The 23,589-nt window shown below is 50.6% G+C and overlaps 1 protein-coding gene across 1 annotated transcript in view; it reads right to left on the reverse strand.

Moving 5' to 3' along the window:
- UTP15 (UTP15 small subunit processome component) overlaps window positions 1–23,589 on the reverse strand; it is a 440,177-nt gene that overhangs the window by 5,842 nt on the left and 410,746 nt on the right. The window contains exon 12 of the mRNA XM_069627496.1: window positions 11,578–11,636. Within this exon, the coding sequence (XP_069483597.1) occupies window positions 11,578–11,636 (59 nt within the window). The remainder of the gene's footprint in view (window positions 1–11,577; window positions 11,637–23,589) is intronic.

Below are 23,589 nucleotides of genomic sequence, written 5' to 3' on the forward strand. Positions count from 1 at the left end.
TAACATTTATGTTACAAGGACAGACGTACCTTTAATGACTTGTGGCAGTGAACCTTTTTATTAATTTGGTGCACCTTTACCACAGGCTGTTTCCATAGCCCCAGTAAAGGCACCCATGGGTGCTCATTTTACCAAAATGGCCCCGGTCTTCTTTTTTTTGCCATTTTAGCGTTCCTTGTCATTTCTTGCTCCTTCCCCTGACATCCAGGGTGGAAAAATCCTCTGTGTTAACTGTAATCCTGTTGATTCCATAACCAGGCTCCAGAGTGTCTGAAGAAGTGAGGGAGGAGTCCAAAGCTCTGCAGTCCTTCAGCCGGACTGTAAGAATCCAGTTCAAATTGTCCTGAAAGTACTGCCAAACCCCCAAGTTTGAAAGTTGCATGGTTGTTTGATTGGCTGGGTTCCTGCATAAAAGTCTGCTCCTGGAAGCTAAAGAGGTAGTTGACCTCTGGAACCGAAACCGAAGAGGATGATGCAGAAAATGCAGCTGAGACAATTTCCAGCAAACAGAGAGCATGCTGCGTAACCGGAGCCTGTGGTTACCCTTCCTTCCAATCGAACTGGGGACTCTGAAAACGACGACCCTGGACCAGAGCCTGCTGAGACCCACTAGACTCAAGACAACCTGCATTTTGAGCCATACCGCATCATGTTGCGCCCTTGCAGGGCTGCAATACCCTAATACCCTGGGGACCTAGAGCCATTGTGCGGTGCACGGTCTTCCAAACTCCGAATCTTGCTGAAACTTTGTGGGCATCCTGATGGACTTCCAGAGAAGTGAATCGAGTCCAAAAAGGCCCCTCACCAGAGTGCTGGACCTTGCAAACGACGAGAATCTGACCACAAATATTCTGTCTTCTTCTGGCTCTTGAAAGGGCGCCAAATCCACAGAGCTGCATTCAGCCGTGAAGACTCTTGCCTGGAGCCTTCTGCGTCAATCTTTGCTGAAAAAGCCCATCCAGGGTCCTGTCTTCTGTCTTCATGATACGGAATGAAGCGTCTGGGTTTTTGGCTGCAGATCCTGAAGTCCTCCTGTTGCAAACTATTCTTCTGTGTTGAAGTACTGTGTTGGCTTGCGCATTACATTACATAAGTCTCTTGTGATTCCTGTGTAGTCCGGGGGTGTTTCCTGTGAATGGGAGTCCTCTCGTCCAGTTCAACCAGGCCCCTGCTGGAATCCTTTTATGGTGTTTTATCTGAAGTCCAAGGAGCCTCAACTAACTTTGAAAGTAGAATACTTACTTGTTTGAACAGTCTTCCTCTGGAACTCTTTACTGCAACTGAGCCCTATCTCACCATGCCTACAGCTGGCTTCTAGACCACTGGGGCCCTATTCGGCCTCTGAGATACCTCATGCAATAGAATGGCTGGATACTTAAAGGGGTCTGAATTGAAAAGTAAAACAAGTGTTGAAAAGTGTACTTTGTGAAAGATTTAGTTGGTAACTGTAGCTCAGAGTGAACAGTTAAAAAAGTGCTTACCTTGAAAGTGTTCTGCCACTTGTAAAAGTATATGTAAAGTCATTACTTACCTTAGATATGTTTTGTCATTCTGAAAAGTATATATATGTTTTACCTACTGGAAGAGCTGTGTGCCATTCTGAATAAGTGTACTCAAAGTCTTACTTTCCTTAGAAACTGTCTAGCCATTCTAAAAGAAAGTAGATAGCAGGTTAATTTACTCACCTGTGAATTGGGTACCCCACTACCCAAAAGTAATGCTGTTGGTTCCAATTTACGGTTTATGTTAGGATATAAATGTATGCGTGTCGCCCATTAAGTTTTGCCTACCCTAACTTGCCGTTAGCCTGTCCAGAATAAGTCTGCCTTAGGTTATACTTACCTCTAAGTTGCTGATAGCTACTTCTGAAAAGTGTATAGGTTTTACTTGCCTTCGGTTAGTTGTGTGCCATCCTAAAACAAGTTAAAGAGTTATTGCTTGCCTTAATCTGTGTTGAACTGATCTAAAAATCAAACTGTAATAGTATATTACAACATTAGGTTTTACCTGCCTAGATTAGCTTTGTGCCATTCTTGAAATTCTTTGTGTTCTTAGGTGTAGCTAACCTTTGTCTGCCTTGAACCATCCCGACGGAAATAGTGTAATAAGTTTTTACTGATCTTAGGCTGTTTCACTGAGCTAAAAAGTAGATGTAATTGTAGATTACCCCATAAGGTCCAACTCCCCTAGTATAACTATGTGGTATCCTGAATCAGAGTTCTAGGTTTTTACTATTGCTGGAATAAGTGTTGACTATTCAGAAAAGTACATTGTCCAGTTGGTTTACTGAGCGATTTCTTGCTGACCGTCATGGTACAAATGCTAGGCTCTAACACCCTTGTATTACTGAAAGTAATATAAAAGTAACTATTGATTCGACTTCCCTATAACTACTGGTAGGTATTCTAAATAAGGTTGTATGCTTTGGTCTGTGTACCTTCAAGCATAGTTGTATGTTTTTATAAATGTGTTTATGACTATGCCCAGTACTCACTCCAAGACTTAACTTGACCTACTTCTATTTAAAATAAACATTTCGTTTTTATAATACTTCTGGTTGTCAGTGTTTCTATTGAACCCTTGGTGTCCTACAGGTTCTATGTACTTTCCTACAACCCTCTGTCCCGCCGAAGAGAAGTCTGGCTGCTCTGTCTACGTTACCATATACTCAGGTGGAACAGCCTTATACTAAGAGTGGAGTCTTGTACTGTCAGTTGAACTTCAGAAAAACTGCCCTAACAATCATGATTTCATTTTTGTCGGGGTTGATTTTTAGTTTGGTATTGTTCATCCGTTGCTAGAGCTCCTTGAGACATAAAACAGCCAGCACAGTACATAACATAATACAACACAAAATATATATTATATATATTTGACAAAATGTGAGGCAAAATAATAAATATGGTGAGGATGGAGGTGCAATCAATCGATGGTGCTAATCCGCCCAGTCATGGAAGACTAGGTAGGCCAACTAGTGTACTGTAAGTCACATATTATACAAAACTTTATGTTTTACACATTTTGAGACTGAACTAAGAATCTCTAAAGCAAAAAATGTCAGTGACAAAGAATAAGATTTCATTCAAATGTCAGCAAGTATCTTAAATAGGGATTTAAATCAAGAATATGTTCATATTGTGCCACTGTCCACACCACACATTAGCACAATTGTTTAATTTTAAATATATGATGAATGTGTCAGAATTGATCATATTGATGTATTGGGAAACTAGAAGATGTGTTGCATTTCTCAAGCAGAAAATGGTGATAGGTTTCTTAACAGATGAGTAAGCGACACTGCGAAACCAGACGGCAAACTCAAAATAAAAGTATCGTATTCAGACTTCTAATTTATTTTTATTTATTTTGTACATTTGTAGGCGTGCACAAAACCCCCAGTTATCTAGGCGCCAGTTGCGAAGGAGGGGAGGCGGGAGGTACCAGTTAGAGATGGAAACAAGCTACATGAGAGTCACATCTTAGTTAAAGAGCAAGGTTTTGAGGTGTTTCTTGAAGACATGGTTGATTTCGCAGGTAAGGTGGTAATTTGTTCCAGAGCGCTGGGGCACGAGCTAGGAAACTGGCGCCGCATGTACGTTTCCTGTTGTAGCGAAGTGTGAGGAGGCAGTGTTTCTAGGTGGATCTGGTGCGTCTGGTAGATAAGTGTTTTTTGATGGTGTCCGCGAGGTATTGGGGAGCCTCGTTGGAAATACATTTGTAGGTGATAGTGTCTTGAATTTAATTCTGCCCATAACTGGGAGCCAATAGGCTGGTTATATGGCTTCTGAGATGTGGGCATGTCTTTCAATGCCAAGTGCTGCCCACAGAGCATTGTTTTGGATGGTTTGGAGTTTGTGCAGATTTTTTCTGAGGTTCCAAACAGTAAGGCATTGCAATAATCCAGTTTGGATCCTATGAGGGCTCATGCAATTTCCAGTCGATTCTAGGACGAGAGGAAAGGCTTGCTGGCATTGATTAGTTTGATTGTGTACCCTGAGGAGGCAGCAATGTGGTTGACCTGACAGGTCGTGGTCAGAGGGGAGTCAAGGAAGACGCCAAGGGTTTTGACGGACGTTACTACTGAAATCTTGTGGCCGTAATAATGAAGGTTTTGTAGTCCTGGTGTAATCTGGACAGGCGTGATGCTGTGCCAAGGATGAGGATCTCAGTTTTATCATCGTTGAGACATAAGCTGTGTGCTGCCATCCAGGACTGGATGGTTTCGTAGATGGCATTGATGTGACAGGCGTCTGTGGGGTAGTGTCCAGAGAGGAGTATGAGGATTTGTGCATCGTCCGCATAGTTAGTGTATGAGATGCCGACAGCATCTAGATGGTCAGAGGGGTTTGGTATGGAACAAGTTACTTACCTGTAACTGTTGTTCTCCAGCATGGGTCTGGCATGGATTCACATGCTCATGAATATTCCCCGTCGTCAGGCCGGGAATCCTCGGTATAGAAAAAATCAGTATCAGTTTCGTTTCTGATCTGTCTTTCTTAGTAGTAACCAATCACTGGTCTCTGGGTCCTACTGCCCCCAGCCAATGACTGCCCTCTCCCTAAGCCCCGCCTCTGGCAGCCATCCTCAGATTTGGTAGCACGTAAAGTGGCAGTATGACCAAGTGAAGAGCCGCAGAGGGGTAGGCGGGAGGGTTCGCATGTGAATCCATGCCAGACCCATGCTGGAGAACAACAGTTACAGGTAATTAACTTGTTCCTTCTCCAGCATGGGGTCCGGCATGGATTCACATGCTCATGAATAACAGAATACATAGCAGTACACACATGCACAACCACGGGAGGTGGCAAGGCTCAACATTATATATTAGCACTCAATCACGGTCTATGGAGAAGAATTTATGTTGTACCTATTACATATGTATATTTAGTACACCATATACCTTTAACAGCACTTGCTGGGGGCCGTCACTCTACAGAGAGATATGGGACCCCCAGTCTAGAGGAAAAAATATAAATAACGGTAACTAATTCCGCTTCGTACAAAAAGGTCCTTGCATATAAATAACGGTAACTAATTCCGCTTCGTACAATAAGGTCCTTGCATATAAACACAATAAAACAGACCTATACTTCAGTCCAGCTCATACTTTAATAAGGTCGACCGGTTTCATAACCACACTTGTTTAGGTCATCTTCTTCAGGACATATAGTTTATGAAACCGGTCGACCTTATTAAAGTATGAGCTGGACTCATGCTTTCTTATGATCTATGTCACAAAACAACTCGACATAATCAATGAGAATTTAATGTGACCTGAAGTATAGGTCTGTGTTATTGTGTTTATATGCAAGGACCTTATTGGTTAGGATCCTTAGGTGTGTTAGATCAGCAAGAGGTGTCAGATCTTTATAGGTGCTAGCATTACGTTGTTTAAATAAAATTAAACAATATACAACGTGCTGCATAGAAAGCCCTAAAAAAATCTAGTACCGGGCATTATCTAATGTAAAATGCCCCATTTTTTCCTACAATTTTTCTAAATTTGTTCTTATGAATTATTGTTGTTAAAACACTAAGTCTGATTTTTAATAAATGTATTTTTTCTTTTTGTACGAAGCGGAATTAGTTACCGTTATTTATATTTTTTCCTCTAGACTGGGGGTCCCATATCTCTCTGTAGAGTGACGGCCCCCAGCAAGTGCTGTTAAAGGTATATGGTGTACTAAATATACATATGTAATAGGTACAACATAAATTCTTCTCCATAGACCGTGATTGAGTGCTAATATGTATTATGAATACACGGTAGGAATGTAAATTTGACTTTTTTAGAGGTCATCAAATACAAAAAAACCCTTTGTGTTTCAAGGCTCAACATTAAGCATTACATAAACTCAACATTAAGCAACTCTTACCTCCTCACCAGGCTCACCTTAAGCGAACAGGTTGCGCAGCACTGCTTGGCTGACCCTGGACTCCTCACTGGAGTCCCGATCGACGCAGTAGAATCATGTGAAGGTGTGCGTCGACCTCCACATCGCAGCCCTGCAGATGTCCAGCAGGGGCACACCAGACAGGAACGCCGTGGTAGCAGCGATCGCTCTGGTCGAATGGGCTCTCGGACGGCCGGGCAGCGGTCGGTTTGCCAACCGGTGACAGTGCATGATGCAGCCGGAGAGCCATCTGGAAATGGAAGTCTTCGAGAGAGCCTTCCCTTGATTCACAGTCCCAAAGGTCACAAACAGCTGTGATGTCTTCCGAAAACTCTTCGTGCGGTCCATGTAGAACTTCAGCGCTCTAGCTACATCCAGCGAGGCAAAGTCCTTTCAGCCGGCGATGAAGGAGACGGGAAGAAAACTGGCAACACCAAGGGTTCATTGAGGTGTAAGTCCGACGGCACCTTGGGCATGAAGGAGGGTTGCGTCCTCAGCACCACCCTCGTGTCGTGAAACGTCAAGTATGGCGGCTTGCAAGATAGGGCCTGGATCGCTCCCACTCGTCGTGCGGAGGTGATGGCCACGAGAAACGCTGTCTTCCACGACAGAAACTTCAACGGTGCCGAATGCATAGTCTCAAATGGGCCCCCCCCCCATGAGCCTGGTCAGCACCACGTTGAGCTCCCACTCCGGGGCAGGGGCCTTCACTGGCGGGAATGATCGGAACAATCCTTTCATAAATTCCTTCACCAGTCGATGAGACCACAAGAACGCCCGTCCCATAGTTCTGGTGTATCGTGAGATGGCGGCCAGATATATCTTGATGGAGGCGTGAGCTAATCCAGCCTTGGCCAATGACAGTAGGTACGGCAATACTTGAGGGGCCGGAATCCGCAGAGGATTAATCTTCTGTGCACGGAACCAGACAGAGAATCTCTTCCATTTAGGTCCGTAGCACTTGAGAGTTGAGGACGCCCTGGCCTTTGCAAGAACCTCTCTGCAGTCGGCCGGGATGTCGTACCCTCCAAACTCTAGCGCTGCAGGAGCCAGGCCTGCAAGTTCATCGACTCCGGGTTGTGGTGAAGAATGGCGCCTCCTTCTCTGGAGAGAAGATCTGCGTCCGTCGGCAGTTTGACTGGTGTGGACGTTGACAAGTCCAGAAGGTCCGGGAACCAGATCGGTCTCGGCCACGCCGGTGCAACGAGGATCATCCTGCACCGGGACCTCTTCAGCTGGTTGATGAGCCGGAGCAGCAACGGCAGCGGAGGGAACGCATACAGAAATAGGCCGTCCCAGGGGAACGAGAAAGCATGGCCCATGCTCCTCGGCTGGGGGAACCTGCTGGTGAACCTCCGGCACTTGGAATTCGTCGGCACCGCAAAGAGATCGATCTGGGATTCGCCCCATCGTCGGAAGAGTCGATCCACTTGATCCTGGCGTAGTTCCCACTCGTGGCATGAGCGCCGCTCTCTGCTGAGTGTGAGTCGGCGATGGTGTTTTTTATCCCTACCAGATAAAAGGCACCAGAAACATCCCTTGGGCGACGGCCCAATGCCACAGATCCTGGGCTTCCTTGGATAGGGCAGAGGATCTGGTTCCGCCCTGCTTCCGGATGTAGAACATCGTGGTGGTGATGTCGGTGAAGATCCTCACCACCTTGCTCTTGAGGGACGGAAGAAGAGACCTGAGGGCCCAGAACACTGCGCGGAGCTCCAAGATGTTGATGTGGAGCGACTTCTCCTCCGGGAGCCAAAGGCCTCTCGCGTGAAGATCTCCGGAGTGCGCTCCCAAACCTTCCAGGGAGGCATCTGCCATCACCTGGTGAGCTGGGGTCTGAAAGTCCGTGCCGGCCGACAGATGAGAGCGGGTACCCCACCACTGGATCGCCTGACGGAATGTCTCGTTGAGAGGGATCCTGTCCTTGAAGCTGCCCGTCGACTGGACCCAGCAGGCGTCGAGAAACTCTTGTAAGGGGCGCATCCGAAGCCTGCAAAGGCGCACCAGATAAATGCAGGAGGACATCATCCCGAGGAGGGACTTGATAGATCTTACCCTGGCCATGTCCGTGGCCAGCAGACGCTGCACCTTGCCCAGAATGGTCCTGGTCCTTTCCTCCGACGGCGAGGCCAGCCGCGCCACTGTGTCAAGCTTGGCTCCCTGAAACAGGGCGACTTGCGATGGAACCAGGTGGGATTTTGGAAAGTTGATGGAGAATCCCAGGTCCATGAGCAGCTGGATGGTCTTCGCAGTGTGCTCCACGGCAAGCTCCCTTGCCCGGATGAGCCAGTCGTCCAGGTAGGGGTAGACTTGGATCCCCTGTAGGCGCAGCCGCGCCGCCACCAGTGCGAGGCACTTGGTGAACACCCTGGGTGCTGACTTCAATCCGAGCAGGAGGGCCTTGAACTGGTAGTGCCGCACTTGGACCACGTACCTGAGGAACTTTCGGTGTCATTTTAGAGTGGGGATGTGGAAGTACGCATCCTCCAAGTCCCAATGACAAGAAATCGCCCTCCTCCAGCTGTCCCAGCACGTGCTGGAGGGTGACCATCCGGAACTTCTGTGCCTTGATGTACTTGTTCAGTCGTCGCAGGTCCAGGATGGGGCGCCATCCTCCTTTCTTTTTTACGAGGAAGTACCTTGAGTAAACTCCGGAGCCCCGAAGCCTCTTTGGGACGAGCTCAATGGCACCTTTCTTGAGCATCGCCCTTACTTCCAACAGTAGTTGAGGGACGTGATTTTCCTTCCTGGCCACAGGTGGAACGCGAGGGCACTTCTTCTGGAACTCAAGGGTGTGCCCTTGGGCCAGGGCGTCCAGCACCCAACTGTCGGTGGAGATGGACTCCCACACGCTGACTAACCTCGCCAGCCGGCCTCCCACCGGGGTGCTTCGGCAGGGACCCGACCCTACGGTCGGTTCAATCTTGTTTGGAGGCTGCCTTGCCTCCTTGACCGCCCTGTCGACGACGGGCACCACCTGACTTGCCGTGTCCCCTGTAGGCTTCCTGGGATGAAGATCTTGGCGCTTGGCGGTACGTGGAGGAGCCACTGCCGGATCCCTTGGAGGCACCTTGTCTGCCTCCAGAGCTCCGAAAGGACAGCCGTCGTCGTTGGAGCACTCCCAGTGCCCGGGCAGTCTCCGTGTCTGTCTTGATGGCCTGAAGGGACTCATCAACCGCCTTCCCAAACAGGTTGTTCCTGTCGAAGGGCATGTCCAAAACCTTGGTTTGTACGTCCTGGCGGAAATCCGTCGCCTTGAGCCATCCTCACCGTCTCAGGCATACGCCATTGCCCAACTTACGGAAACCGGTGTCGGCAATGTCCGCTGCCACTGTGATGGCGTGATCCGAAGCAATCTCACCTTCCTGTAGGATTTCAAGGGCCTCCGCCCTTTTGGCGTCCGGAAGGAAGTCCAACAGAGGGGCGATTTTGAACCACAACTCCCTTGAGGAACCTCGTCGGCGACACCGTCGCTCTCGTCGTCGCCCTTGTCGGGATCCCTCCCGATGGGCTGGGCCTCTTCCACGACTTTGATGAGCTCTTCTTCAGAGGTCGTGTCCATATCCACGATGGCCACCTGCCCCTCCCCCACCTTTTCCAACGAGGACTTCGTGGGGGTCTTCTCAATGAGCCTGAAAGACGACTCCCTCCGCGGTGGCAGGGAGACTCTGGGTCCTGAGGTCGCCTCCACTGGCGTAGCCTCCACAGGCTGAGCCAGGGCCGCTGCGACATCCTCAATCGAGGTCTTAGCAGGGTGAATTAAGGTCATCGTCACCTTCTGTACGCCTGGGGCCTACACCTTGGGGGGAGGGTCCGAGCCTCGCTCCCCCTCTGCCGGAATCTTCGAGATCGACCGGGGCCTCTCCAGAAGCTTCGCCGGGTTCTCTGACTTCCTCTTACCCGAGCCAGAGCGTTGGCTCGTGGTTGATGGCGCTGGGGAGGATGCGCCCTGCCTGGCAGCCAAGGAGCCCGACCGTTCGGCGCTCCCAGTGTTCGCGGTGTTTGGCCTTTTGTTGGGCCCCCGTCGCCGGGGCGCCCTCACAGGACTTAGAAGACCGCTCAGACTTTTTTCTTCTTCTCGCCTGACGGGCTCTTCCCTTCCAGCCAGTTGGCGAGACGGAGGTGGCGATCCTTCATTTTCCGCTCCGACATGTTCCCACAAAACGCACAGTCCTTCTCCGTGTGCGTCTTGTCCTCATGGAGGCAGTAGAGGCATAACGAATGCTCGTCCTCCTTGAAAACATTCTGAAGCTGGCATCCAGGGCAGGTCCTGAACAGCTTCCGGGGGGTCGAGCTTCCTTTCTCCTGGGCCATGTCCGGGGTAGGCCTCTGAACTTCTGGAATCCTCCAAAAGCGTAACTCGATGAAATCTTCACCCTTGAGGGGCGTAGAAAACTCCAAAACGGATCCCCGTTGATCGGATGTAGAAATGGTGGAGCTTGAGGCTCTATTTAACCAAAAAATGAGAAAAATCTCCTAAAAAAAGTGCGAAAACGCAGCAAAAGCTCGAGAGCTACAGCACGAGGACTCCCAACACTTGAACGTGCAGTAAAAATCTGAGGATGGCTGCCAGAGGCGGGGCTTAGGGAGAGGGCAGTCATTGGCTGGGGGCAGTATGACCCAGAGACCAGTGATTGGTTACTACTAAGAAAGACAGATCAGAAATGAAACGGATACTGATTTTTTCTATACCGTGGATTCCCGGCCTGCCGACGGGGAATATTCATGAGCATGTGAATCCATGCCAGACCCCATGCTGGAGAAACACGTTATACAAAGTGGGCGATACACAAGAGCCTTTGGGGAAGCCACGAGCTGTGGGAGAGGGAGGGCAGTGGACTCTCCTGCAAAGACACAGGTAGATCTGTTGGCTAGGAAAGGTGCAATCCATTTGGTAGCCTCTGGTGAGAAGTGTGCAGAGGTAGATAGTTGGCACAGGATGTCGTGGTCAACCAGCTCAAAGGACAGAGAGAGTAGTAAGAGGAGAGGGAGCCCTGGTCGATGACTACATCGAGTTGGTTTTTTAGGTCTAAGTGGGCCATTTCTGTGCCATGTTTGGGGCGGAAGCCCGATTGCCTGGAACCCAGGACATGGTGTGCTTCTAAGAAGGATTGGATTTGTAAATAAGCGACTGTCCATAATTGTGAGCAAGAAAGGGACTGTGGTGATTGGGCGGTAGTTAGTGGGGGTGGCTGGGTCGAAGGAGGAGGAGAGAGCCAGGATTCTTTGAGTGAGCTCGAGAAGGTGCAGGAGACAAGGGAGGTGTTAATAATGGCGGCAATGAGCAGAAGTAGGGGTTCTGCGCACTCCTCAACTAAAGAGGCTGGACAGGTGTCATCCTTACAACTGGAAGGCTTGAGACCTTTCGACTATGTTAGCTAGGTTGGCTATGTCCACTGGTTGGAAGTGGAAGGGCGGCATGCTGGGCGCAGCATTAGGTGTGTGGAGGTTAGTCGTGGGTTGAGGGGCCTGCATTAGGAGGGCTTATTGTTTGAGTTTTCTTTTATCTTAAAGCTTTGCGATTTTGGCCATGAGCGTGTTTTGGATATGGTTGCACCAAGCATCATCCTTGAGGATGGAGGTGGGTGGGGAGATGGGGGTCTCTAGTTCTCTATATTGACACCATTTGGAAGATCAGCTCAAAACACACGGGTGCCCAGCGCATGCAAGTCACACTACTCACCAATTATCAGATCTGCAACGTTGATCAGGACTGGGGCAAATCTTGGGTCCACAGCATGCCTAAGGGATAGCAGACTATTAGCAATGTGTTGAAGTAAAGGTAAAATCATGTTTGGAAATGAATGAATGAAAACTTAAACACTCAAAACAAATGTCTACCACGCTGAACAAGTGACTTCTTCCAATAGCTCAGAGTGAAGCAGAGAAGATGATTAAGTAATTTAAAAGAACTATAAAAACAAATTAGAACCGTGAAAGAATTGTTATTCAAATATTTCAAATATGCCCTACCAATGCAATTATTACATTGATAAAAGGACTGAACAACTATTACTAAATTACAAGACAATCAACTTTTTGGGCTGGAGATCTATGCTAATTACATGGTAAAATGAAGATAAAAATGTTAGGGAGATTTAGGAAATGCAAGAAAAAAAACCTTCCTGTAATGCAAAAGTAGATCATGGCTGTTAGGTAAGAATTTGTCCAGTCCAACTGGTGTGGGACTACACAAGATGTATTTCTTGGTAGTAGGTAACCCACCTTTTAATATAGGCCTGTACTACACAAGTTGGTAGTGTGACTGAGCAGCCAGGCTTATTTTATGGAGGATAATGTGAGCTTGAGAGCTGTACAATGAAATCAGTAAACACAAGTATCCAAGTAAACACTTACACACTTAAAGTTATAATTAATTATTTAAACACAAAGATCTTTAAAGCATTATTTAAAAAGCAGCAATTCTTTGTAACATTAATCCCAAGTTAGGATTAAAAAAAAAAGAGAACAATGAAGCAGGTGAGTAATTCATTCATATGTTTCACATGTTCCAGCACTCAGAGGTGATATCAGTATAACAGTTATATTGTGAACACCTTTGTAGTATTGAGTTATTTAAGGAAGGAAAGGTTAAGGTTAGATCAGAAAAGACTGATAGGTTATAAAACCAGTGAGATTCTCCAAAAGGGATGCAGGCAGTCATTTATACCAGCATTAAAGTTTTCAACATTGAAAACCGGTAAGGGAATAAGCATTGCCAAAGTCAATAGGTTCAGAAGGAAGCCTTTAGGGAACCAGAACAGCCCAAGTAACTGGACAAGTAAGAAGTTACTTACCTGTAACTGTTGTTCTCCAGCATGGGGTCTGGCATGGATTCATATGCTCATGAATATTCCCCGTCGTCAGGCTGGGAATCCTCGGTAACATAATAAAGAAATCAGTTTCATTTCTGAACTGTATTTTTTAACAACCAATCACTGGGCTCTGGGTCATACTGCCCCTAGCCAATGACTGCCCTCTACCTAAGCCCCTCTTCTGGCAGAAATATTCAGATTTGGTAGAACGTAAAGTGGCAGTAGGACCAAGTGAATCCATGCCAGACCTATGCATGCTGGAGAACAACAGTTACAGGTAAGTAACTTGTTCCTTCTCCTGCATGGGGTCTGGCATGGATTCACATGCTCATGAATAAAGAATACATAGCAGTACACACATGCACAACCACGGGAGGTGGCAAGGCTCAACATAAACATCTCTTACCTCCTCACCAGGCTCACCTTCAAGTGAACAGGTTGCACAGCACTGCTTGGCCGCCTCTGGACTCCCCCCCTGGAATCTCGTCAAGGTGAGTAGCAGCCCTGCAGATGTCCAGCAGGGGCACACCAGACAGGAACGCCATAGGCGCAGCGCTCGCTCTGGTCGAATGGGCTCTTGGACGGCCAAGCAACGGTCGGTTTGCCAACCTGTGACAATAGGTGATGCAGCCGGAGAGCCACTTGGAAATGGAAGCCTTGGAGAGGGCCTTCCCATGGTTCACATGTTCAAAGTTCACAAAAAGTTGAGGCGTCTTCCGAAAATTCTTTGTGCGGTCCACCTAGAACTTCAGCGCTCTAGCCCAAAGTCCTTTCCGCCAGCGACAAAGGTGTCTGAAAAAACATAGGTAACAGCAGGGGCTTGTTTAGAGGAAAGTCCGACGACACCTGGGCATGAAGGAGGGGTGCGTCCGCAGCACCACCCTTGTGTCGTGAAAAGTCAAGTAAGGTGGTTTACAGGACAAGGCCTGGATGTCACCCACCCGTCGCGCAGAGATGATGCTCACGAGGAACATGGTCTTCCATGGCAAGAACTTCAGTGGAACTGTCTGCATAGGTTCGAATCGAGGGCCCATGAGCATAGTCAGTACCACATTGAGTTCCAACGCCGGGCCTGGAGCCTTCACCGGCGGGAACGAACAGAACAGTCCTTTGACAAACTCCTTAACCAGACAGTGTTACCATAACGATGACCATCCTGGAGATCTGGTGTAGCAGAAGATAGCCACCAGATGAACCTTGATGGAGGCATGGGCCAGTCCAGCTTTGGCCAACAACAACAAATACGGTAGCACCTGCAGAGCCGTGACTTGTAGAGGGTCGATATTCTGTGCATGGCACCAAATGGCGAACCTCTTCCATTTATGTCCGTAGCATTTCAGAGTAGACGATGCTCTGGCCTTGGCAAGCACCTCCTTGCAGTCCACTGGGAGATCGTAACCCGCAAACTCTAACACTGCAGGAGCCAGACCTTCAGGTTCAGCAATTATGGGTCGTGGTGCAGAATTGCGCCTCCTTTCCTGGCGAGAAGACCTGTGACCACTGGAAGCTTGACTGGAGGGGATGCTGACATGCTGAGAAGGTGCGAGTACCAGATCTGCCTCGGCCATGCTGGTGCGACTAGGATCATCCTGCACCGGGACTGAGTTGATTGATGAGTCGAAGAAGCAACGGAGGAACGCATACAGAAACAGGCCATCCCAGAGGAATGAGAATGCGTCCCCCATGCACTCCGGCTGGGGAAACCTGCTGGCGAACCTCCGGCACTTGGTGTTCGTTGCCATCGCAAACAGATCGATCTGGGGATTGCCCCATCTGCGGAACAGGTGGTCCACTTGGTCCTGCCGAAGCTCCCATTCGTGGCAAGAGCGAAGCTCCCTCCTGAGGGAGTTGGCAACAGTGTTCTTTACTCTTGCCAAATGAAACGGAATGAGGAACATCCCCTGGGCGATGGCCCAGTGCCATAGGCCCTGAGCCTCCTTGGATCTGGTCCCGCCCTGTTTCCAGATGTAAAACATCATGGTGGTATTTTCTGTGAAGACCCGCACCACCTTGACTGAATGACTTGAGTGCCCAAAACAATGCCCGTAATTCCAGAATGTTGATGTGCAACGTCTCTTCTCTGGCATGAAGACTTCCGGTTTGAGCTCCCCATCCCTCCAGGGAGGCATCCGTCGTGAGAGTCTCCTGGTGTGGTGGGGTCTGGAAACCTGCGCCTCCTGACAGATGAGAGTGCACTCCCCACCACCTTATCGCTCGATGGAAGACCTCGTCAAGCATGATCCTGTCCTGGAAACTTCCTGACACTTCGATCCAACAGGCGTCGAGGAACTTCTGCAGAGTCGGATGAGGTAGATGCACAATGACATCATGCCGAGCAGAGACTTGATGGTCCTCACCGTGGCGATCTTCAGTGCTAACAGCCGTTGCACCTTGCCCAGAATGGCCGCAATGCTCTCCTTCGATGGCGCCGCCGGGCATGACACTGTCGAGGCGGGACCCCGGGAACAGCACATCCTGCGATTGCGTCAAGCAGGACTTTGCGTAGTTCACTAAGACCTCCAGATCCGTCAGAAAGCAAACGGTCCTTGCGGCGTGTTCAACAGCGACTTCCCTTGATCTGGCCCGGATGAGCCAATCGTCCAAGTAGGGGTAGACGTGAATCCCTTGCAGTCGTAGATAGGCCGCCACCGGGGCCAGACACTCCATGAAGACCCTATGTGCTGATTTCGGCCCAAAGGGGAGGTCCTTGAATTGGTAATGCACCCCTTGTGAATGGGGATGTGGAAGTATGCATCCTCCAGGTCCAGAGAAGACAGAAAGTCCCCCTCTCCCAGCTGTCCGAGGACGTGTTGAAGAGGGACCATGCAGAACTTCTAAGACTATGTATTTGTTCAGCCGTCGCAAGTCGAGAATGGGCCTCCAGCCCCCGGTCTTCTTTCGTACGACGAAGTACCTTGAGTATACTCCAGAGCCCCGGAGCCGCTTTGAACCAGCTCCATCGCCCCTTTCTTTAGCATGGCCCGAACCTCCAACAGCAGTTGAGGGATGTGGTTTTCCTGCCGGGCCACCAGTGGTATTCGGGGACACCAACGTTGAAATTCTAAAGTGTGTCAGCGGGCGAGAGCATCCTGCACCCAAAGGTCGATGGAGATGGTTTCCACACGCTGACAAAATTTGCCAGCTGGTCTCCCACCAGGGTGCAGGGGTCGGGGCCCGTCGTCCCGGCCGGTTCATTCCTGCTTGGAGGTAGACGGGCCGCCTTGCAGTCCCCGACGACAATGACGTCGTCCTCAGAAGTTCTTGGAGCGGCCCCTGTTCTCCTAGGACGAGGAACGGGGGGGTTGATGGTAAGCAGAGGATCCTCTGTCAAAACCCTTGGAGGGGAGGGTAGATTTTCCTCCTGAAGAGGAGTCTCTGTGTCCGCTTTGATGGCCTGAAGAGACTCATCCACAGCTTTCCCAAAGAGGTTGTCCCCGTCGAAGTACATGTCCAAAACCCTTGTCTGGTCCTCCTGGCGAAAATTGGTGGCCTTGAGCCAACCAGAGTGGTGAAGGCAAACGCTGTTGTCTATTTGGCGGAAACCTGCGTCTGCGATGCCCATGGCCACTGTGATGGCGTGGTCCGACGCCATCTCACCTTCCTGCAGAATCTCCAAAGCTTCTGCCCTCATCATAGGGAAGAAAATCCAGCAGAGGAGCGAGCTTGAACCACATCTCCTGGTCGTAACACGCCACGATGACAAGGGCGTTGGAGGCCTTGATGGTCGTCGCAGCAGAGTAGATCACACGCCTTCCCATCGCATCCAGCTTCTTCCCCTCGCTGTCCGTCAGGAGGGGTGGACTGAGCCGAAGACAGAGCCAGACGACTTCTTCCTGGCCGCAGCGAGACCACTGAATCTGGCGATGGTTGTGCCTGCAAGCACTTGGGTGCAGAGTGACACCCTGTACTTTTTCTCCAGGCGGTCCCTCTTCGCCGTAGCCGTCGAGGGGTTCTTCATGAGTTCCAAGCCTTCATCCCAAATGGCATCCAAGAGAGGGACTGTAAGGATGGTCTTCCTCTTTGCTTCTCGTCGTTGATATAAGAATCCCTCCTCCTCCTCCTCCGGCACAAGCTGAAAAAGCTTTGACGCCCTGGAGATCATAGCATGGAACGATCCAATGCCGTCCGGAGAGGATGATCTGGGCAGAGTCGGGGGTGGACCCCCATCCTGCAGTCGTCGTCCGAGCCCATCATCGTCACAGAGTCCGGATCCATCTCGTTCCTTGGAGGGAGAGAGGGTGGAACGGGGTGACAAGGAGGCAGATGGTGTGTCTTCCTCTTCTTAGCCGGAGGTTCCCCTGTCTCCAACGGGGACATCGCCACCGGGGCCGCGGAAGGAGCCATGGGGGGGAGGAACCGGCATCCTCCTCTGAATCTCGGATACCAGGTGTGCAAAGTAGAAAGAATGTCCGCCGGGGGGGCTTAGGAGTAGGGACTGGACCCTCCTCGTCCTGAGCCCCTCTGTCGCCTTCCTCGACAGTATCCTCGCCGTCATTGCCTCCATTGTCATCCTCGTCGGTACCTTCGTCGTAGGGCGTGATCCCGACCTCTCCCTCGTTGCGATTGCCTTCCTGGATGGTCTGAAGATAAGTGAGCTCCTCCGAGGAGATGTCCGTGCTGTGGAGAGCCTCCGCGCCCCCCCACCCTTTCTTTGCGTCCAGCGATGACGGTCTCGGGGAGATGACCGGCATCTTCTTCCCCGGGGTCTTCTCGATGGGCTGGAATGAACACTCCCTGCTGGCAGGGAGAGACACTCTCGCCTTCGGAAGTGTGCACTGTGGGTCTGCCTCAGCCGCCTTCAAAAGGGACGCCACCACCACCTCGATAGAAGGAGGAACCATTGCCGGGTGTACCTGGGCCTTCACGGTCAGGACCGGTCCCTTGTCCTGCTTGGCCTTAGCGGTCAATCCGGATGCCTTGTCCTGCTTGGCATTCTCCTTAAGTGGAGGGTTGGAGCCCTGATCCCCCTTGGCCTTCCCCAGCAGGGGAAGGCCGGCTTTGGACTTCTCCTTAGCCGTCTCTGGGGCCACCCTGAGCTTGCCCGGAACTTCCTCTTGGACGAAGATCATGAGCGTTGGCTGGTGACTGAAGATGTTGGATGCGCCCTGGCCAATGAGGAGCCGTTCGCAAAGGTGCTCCTGGTGGCAGCGTACTTGGGGTGCTTGGCCTTTTGTTGGACCCCCGCGGGAGGGGCGCCCTTCAAAAGACTTAGAAGTCTGCTCGGACTTCTTGTATCTGGGAAAGGCATACTCCTGGGACCCACCCAGTGTAGAGGCCTTAGCCTGTAGCCACTCCTTCAGCCGTCTATGCCGATCCATCATCGTACGAGCCGCGAGTTCACGGCAAAAAGCACAATCTTCCTCCTTGTGCGTCGGGTACAGGCAGTAAAGGCACTGGGAATATTTATCCTCCATACAGACATTCCGCAGACCGCAGTCGGAACAATTCTTGGAGAGAGGGAGAATCCTCCTTCTCGTCCGGCATGGTCAACGCAGTGTATGGCTTGAAGAATTTTCTGGAAGCCTCCACGAAGAAACTCGACGAAATTCGCCCTTGAGGGGCATTGAAGAATCCGAAAAACGGGTCCCTGTGTTACGCTCACCTGGTCTCTGCGGGGACGTTGGGGCACGGTTGGAGCCCCCCCAGGAGCGGACTCCCTTGGATCGCTTTTCTCCCCCAACTGCAGCGGTATCGAGGACCTGGGGTGCTGCTATTGTTCCTGAGAGAAGATGAGAGGTGGTGAGCATAGAATGGTGGTGCAGTGATTCCCCTCGACCCTTTTGTGCCCAAATGTAGTGCGCAAGAGTTTGCCCATGCAAGCTCACCTGTTTTGATGTAAGGATGGGCTCTCTGTCCTGCTTTCCTTCAGCAGGGGCACTGTGGATGGAGCTAGTTGCTTCACTGGTCCTGAGTGTGGAGGTCCAGACCGGCTGCGACCATTCGTCTTGAAGGTAGGTTTATTACTATGATTATTGTCCGTATCCTTTGTGATAATTTTCCCCAATGATTATTGTCCGTAACCATATGTTGTCCTTTCTCTGCCTAGGTATGGAGATGGCCCATAAGGGCAGGAGGATGAAAAAAGTCAAAAGGTCTATCGCGGAGGACATACTGGTGGTAAGTAGACTGTTCCAGAAACTGTGCCAACTTCGTGAGTTGCGCTGCTGAACGTGTTATAGTCTATGCGATTGTTCACCTAGTGTTTTCTTATTCCCTTTGTAGGTGCAGCTGGTCGGTGTTAGCTGGTGAGCGGTTTCCGGACTCCAGCAGGCTGCCGGAGATGAAGATCCGCATGGATTCTGCGCCGGAAGATGGCCCTGTGTTGATGGGAGTTCGGGACAGGTAAGGATGCTAGGCGGCACCCGCGGAGGACACGAGAAGACTGGTAAATTGAGTGCGGCTGTTGCAGAGTAGGAAGCAGTAGCAGTGCTCCTTCAAGCGATGGCGAGGCTGACTCAGGTAAGATGCGCCCGGGGACTCGAGAGTTGGAAGCAGGTAGCAGGAATTCCAGTGATGGCGTGGCCTCAAGGTAAGATGTGCACGGCGGCTGCAGATGGGAAGCAGATGGCAGTGCTTCTAGCGATGGCGTGGGCTTCAAGGTGAGATACGTGTGCGGCGGAAGCAGATGGCAGTGCTTCTAGCGATGACATGGCCGATTCCAGGTAAGATGCTGGAGGGTTCTAGAGACTGGAGATGCAGGTGCTGAACCAGGTAAGAGTCTTCTGGATGGCGGTAAGCGTTACGCTGCTCTAGCAGACTAACGCGAAGCGCCAGCATGCGGGTGGGGCCGGCTTATATAGCCTGGCCCCAGCCACTCCCCTTAGGCCCCGCCTTGTGGCCCCCACCTTGCCACTCCTCCTGTCTTCTGCACGTGCCTTCCCTGTATTGGTAGGGCCCCACCCGGCCTAGATGCACAGGCTTTCTGTATTCTGTGTGCAGAGCACACTTTGTAATGAGCTTGGTGCCATATGCGCCAAGACTGGGTCCATTGGGACCCTGCAGGTGGTGAAGTAATGGTCCTTGACCAGTGGCCATGACACCCCATTAGTCGGAAGGTTGATCGATGGAGCACAGAGTAACATAGTAAAAGCACGAGAGCTAAGCACAAGGACTCCCAACACTTGAACGTGGCTGCCAGAGGAGGGGCTTGGGTAGAGGACATTCATTGGCTAGGGGCAGTATGACCCAGAGCACAGTGATTGGTTGTTAGGAAATACAGTTCAGAAATTTAACATTTTTTGTGGTTTTGGCGCCTTTTTCTCAGCGTCAAAGCAGATCGAAAAGCTCCAATTAGGATTTCCTTGATCCCTCGGTCCCGACTCTTGTGAGGGCACTCTGGACACAGATGTCTTGCTTCTGTAGGGTCCTCTGAAGATCTGGCCGGATTTGGACTTCGGAAGACAATGCACTCACAGATGGTTGAGATACCCCGGGTACTGGGATTCTGCAGCCTTGGAAAGTCGCAGCAAGTCAGGGGCTGCACCAAAAAAAGAGTTTGTCTTAACACTAATTGAACCCACCAGCATAAGGGAGGAAGTCGTCCTTTTAAGGGTCTTCCCTGTTGATTCAGAAACGGGTCAGCAAAGCTGCAGGGATTCACCAGTCCAGGAGGGTGCTGCTGGCATCTTCTCTCGTCTTCTGCTTCGGATGTTCCCCTCCAGTGGTCGACTCTGCTCTTAGTCCCAACAACCTTGCTTTTTATGCATGTTCCCATTCATTCACATCCCTAGGCTGTCAATCACACAACAGGGTGGCTGTCCTCCAGTACAGCCAGCCGGCCAATTGGAAATGGTTTCACTCAGGCACACCTAGAGACAAAGGACAGGGAGGTTTCGGGACCCTCCCTCACTTCCTGCCTTTCCAGACACACTGGAGCCTGGGCGGGCTTCAGGGCTGAAGCCCACCAAAGGCAAAAGACACTGAGGACTGAAACCTGATGCAAACAACAGAGTAAAAGCCCAGAAGAAACTAACAAGAAATGGCGAAAGAACAGGGGCCATTTTGTGAAAATTGTCACTCTTTGGTGCAGCATTGCAGCTGAGGTGTCAGTGTTACGCTCACCTGGTATCCACGGGGACGCCACCCAGCCAGTTGGTCGCTGGTATCCTCTCAATGATTCCCTGGGATGATTCTCGTGGAAGTTATGCCTGGAAATACAGGAGGACTGTGTTTAGGACTGGCCGACCAAGGTAAGTTTTCCCCCCACCTCCCGTGTGACTTCAGCCCCTCTGGGCCCTCTTCTCACCTTGTGGTATAAGTTGGCGTGCTCTCCGTCCTGCTTGCTGGGCAGGGGTGCGTTGACTTTCGTGGGCGTGTGCGGTCCAGTTACTTCACTGAAGGCGGCCCAAGTAATGTCTTTCAGGTAGGTCTTATTGCTGTTTATGAGTTGTTATTCTTGCATGCCTTTCTCTGTTTGATGTCTTTATCTCCCTTAGGTGTGCAGAGCGTCCACGTGGCGAACTGGCTAAGCTGGGCCTCGCCGGTAAACGATGGCGCACAATAAGCGCTATGACACAGTAATTAAGTGCTTTGCGCAGTAATGTCTTGTCTTCGCTGACCTGTGTTTTCTCCTTTTTTCATAGGTTGCGGTGTGCTCCCAGCGTGTGTGGTTTTCCGGAGCGATGCCGGCCGAAAGGCGATCAGCCAGGTAAGTCTTTTAAGCAATTCGTGGTTGAAATGTCTCCGATATCTCCTTTAATTATGTCTTTTCTTCCTTTTTCAGGTCCTTTGGTCCGGGCGAATGTAACGCTCACCTGGTTCCCACGGGGGCGCTGATCTAGTCTGGATTACTGCGGCCTCTTCTAGCGTGATGGGCAGGACCCGGAACACCGATTGGACAGGACCTCCAAATCGCGCTTCCTTGGCCCGTAGGAATATCCTTCTGCAGATGAGAAAGGGGATTAACAGTCTGCAGAATGGTGTGCTAGCTCCCCCCTCTCTATTCCTCCAAACCCGGTTTAAGCTCACCTTATGGTTTGGGAGGTTGAACTCTCCATCCTGCTTCTGGTGCAGGGGCGCGAGTTCGTCCAGTTACTTCACTGGTTTTCAGAAAGTCGCTGGCAAAATCCACTTGACTTTCCTGAGCGATGCGCCGTAAGTATGAAAGTTCAAAGTTCAAGTGAGGCCCCCTTTATGCTGTCTTTCTCACCTGTGATCTGTCCTTTATTTCAGGTGCAGAATGAAGGCGATGCGTCGAGGGGTTAACCTGCCGAGGTGAGTAGTAATGAGGGCGATCCCTCTAGATGTCCTTATCATTCCTCTGAAATGTCTCTAGTCCTTTCCCCATAGGGGCCGGGGTACGGTACCTGCCAACGGGGCGGCGCCGACCCGAAATGTGGAAGAAAAGCCGGTAAGTATTATGGCTGTTAATCAGGCTTTCCTTCTGTGTGTCCTTCTGCTCACCTTTTGTTTCTTCCTCTCTCCCCTAGGTGCAGAGATGTGGCGTCCGATGCGGACAGCCGCGATGGAGCCGGGAGATGTCTCGAGGACAGGACAGGTGAGTGAAGCGTGGCGCTGCAGCGAGCAACACAATGCTTTTAAATTGAAGTCTTCCTTCAGGGATGCTGGCGAGAAGATTCTGGATGCAGGTAAGAAGCTTGAAATAATCATTGGTTTTCACCTTTCTCTTCTCTTCCTTCCTTGCAGGTCTTCCAGGTTCAAGACAGGCGTGGCTGTAGTCCAGGAGCAGGAGCAGACACGGTGAGCGTTAAGCTGCAGGAAGCAGAACAACGCGAAGCATGAGCTGCTGTCTGGGCGTGGCTTAAATAGCCTCCAAAGAAGTCCCAGGTATGTATCCTTCCCCAACTAGGTATGTATCCTTCCCTGGCCACGCCCAAGTGAAAAAATAGTCCCTATGAAAAAATAGTCCCTTTCAGGTCTCGGGGAGGCCTGAAGCATGCAGCATGGTCTGCATCAGGTAAGTGCACAAAACACCTCCCTTTATGAGCCTGGCGCCTATGGCGCCAGGACTGATGACCAACATGAGCCTGGCGCCAGGACTGAGTCCAAAGAGTCCCTTATAAGAGGCCGCTGGGTTTTTACCCGAGGGCATGATGCCTGCTTCCAGGGGTGCTGGGCCTAGCCTGATGCTCCGGGGGTAGGCATCATGACAGCGAAGCGCAGATCCAACAGAGCTACTCTGGAGCTGCGAGCAGTGCAGGATGGAGATCGCACGTAAGATGCTGCTGCTAACTATGTTCTTTTGTCTTTCTGCAGGTTGTGATTTCCCAGGCTTGTGAGTAAGCTGTACACGGTGAGCGCCACATTGCTAGCTGCAAAGTAACACGAAGCGTGTTGTCTTTTTAGGGTGTGGTTTAAATAGCGTCTGCAAAGTAGTCCAGCTAAAGTAGTCCCTAGGCCACCACACCCAAAACACTATACCGCATAGCTTGGTTCTTAGGAATCAAGCTATGTGGATGCCTCCATGTTGGATGAAAGCCTAAATAATGTAGTTCCCTGAGCAGATGGCTTTCACTATGCATGAGCCTGGCGCCAAAGGGGCCAGGACTGGCCCCAAGAGGTACTGCAGCGTGGATGCCAGGCCTTATTTGAGATCCGAGTCCCGATTCCACCTGGCCAATGAGCTTGCCAGTGGGGATCAGGGCTGAGGGTCGTGACAGTCAGCCTGTAGATACATGTCACTAGGTAGTACAAAAGAAGAAACCACTGCCACAAGCCATTCAAGTAAGTTCATGTAACAAAATGTTACATGAGGAATGGGTTAAAGCACTCCACATAGGGTGGTGTGTGCTGGACCCATGAAGAAAAGGTGCGTCAGACAGAGGTCATCTTACTATTCTTGGGAACAGTAGTTCACCAAGAAAATGTAGTTCAACATTAAGAGAAGTCCAAGAGACTGATCAGTGGCACTGCACAAAAGG

The sequence above is a fragment of the Ambystoma mexicanum genome, chromosome 6p, assembly GCF_040938575.1.
Source record: "Ambystoma mexicanum isolate Mex_15411 chromosome 6p, UKY_AmexF1_1, whole genome shotgun sequence".
NCBI classification, from domain to species: Eukaryota; Metazoa; Chordata; class Amphibia; order Caudata; family Ambystomatidae; genus Ambystoma; species Ambystoma mexicanum.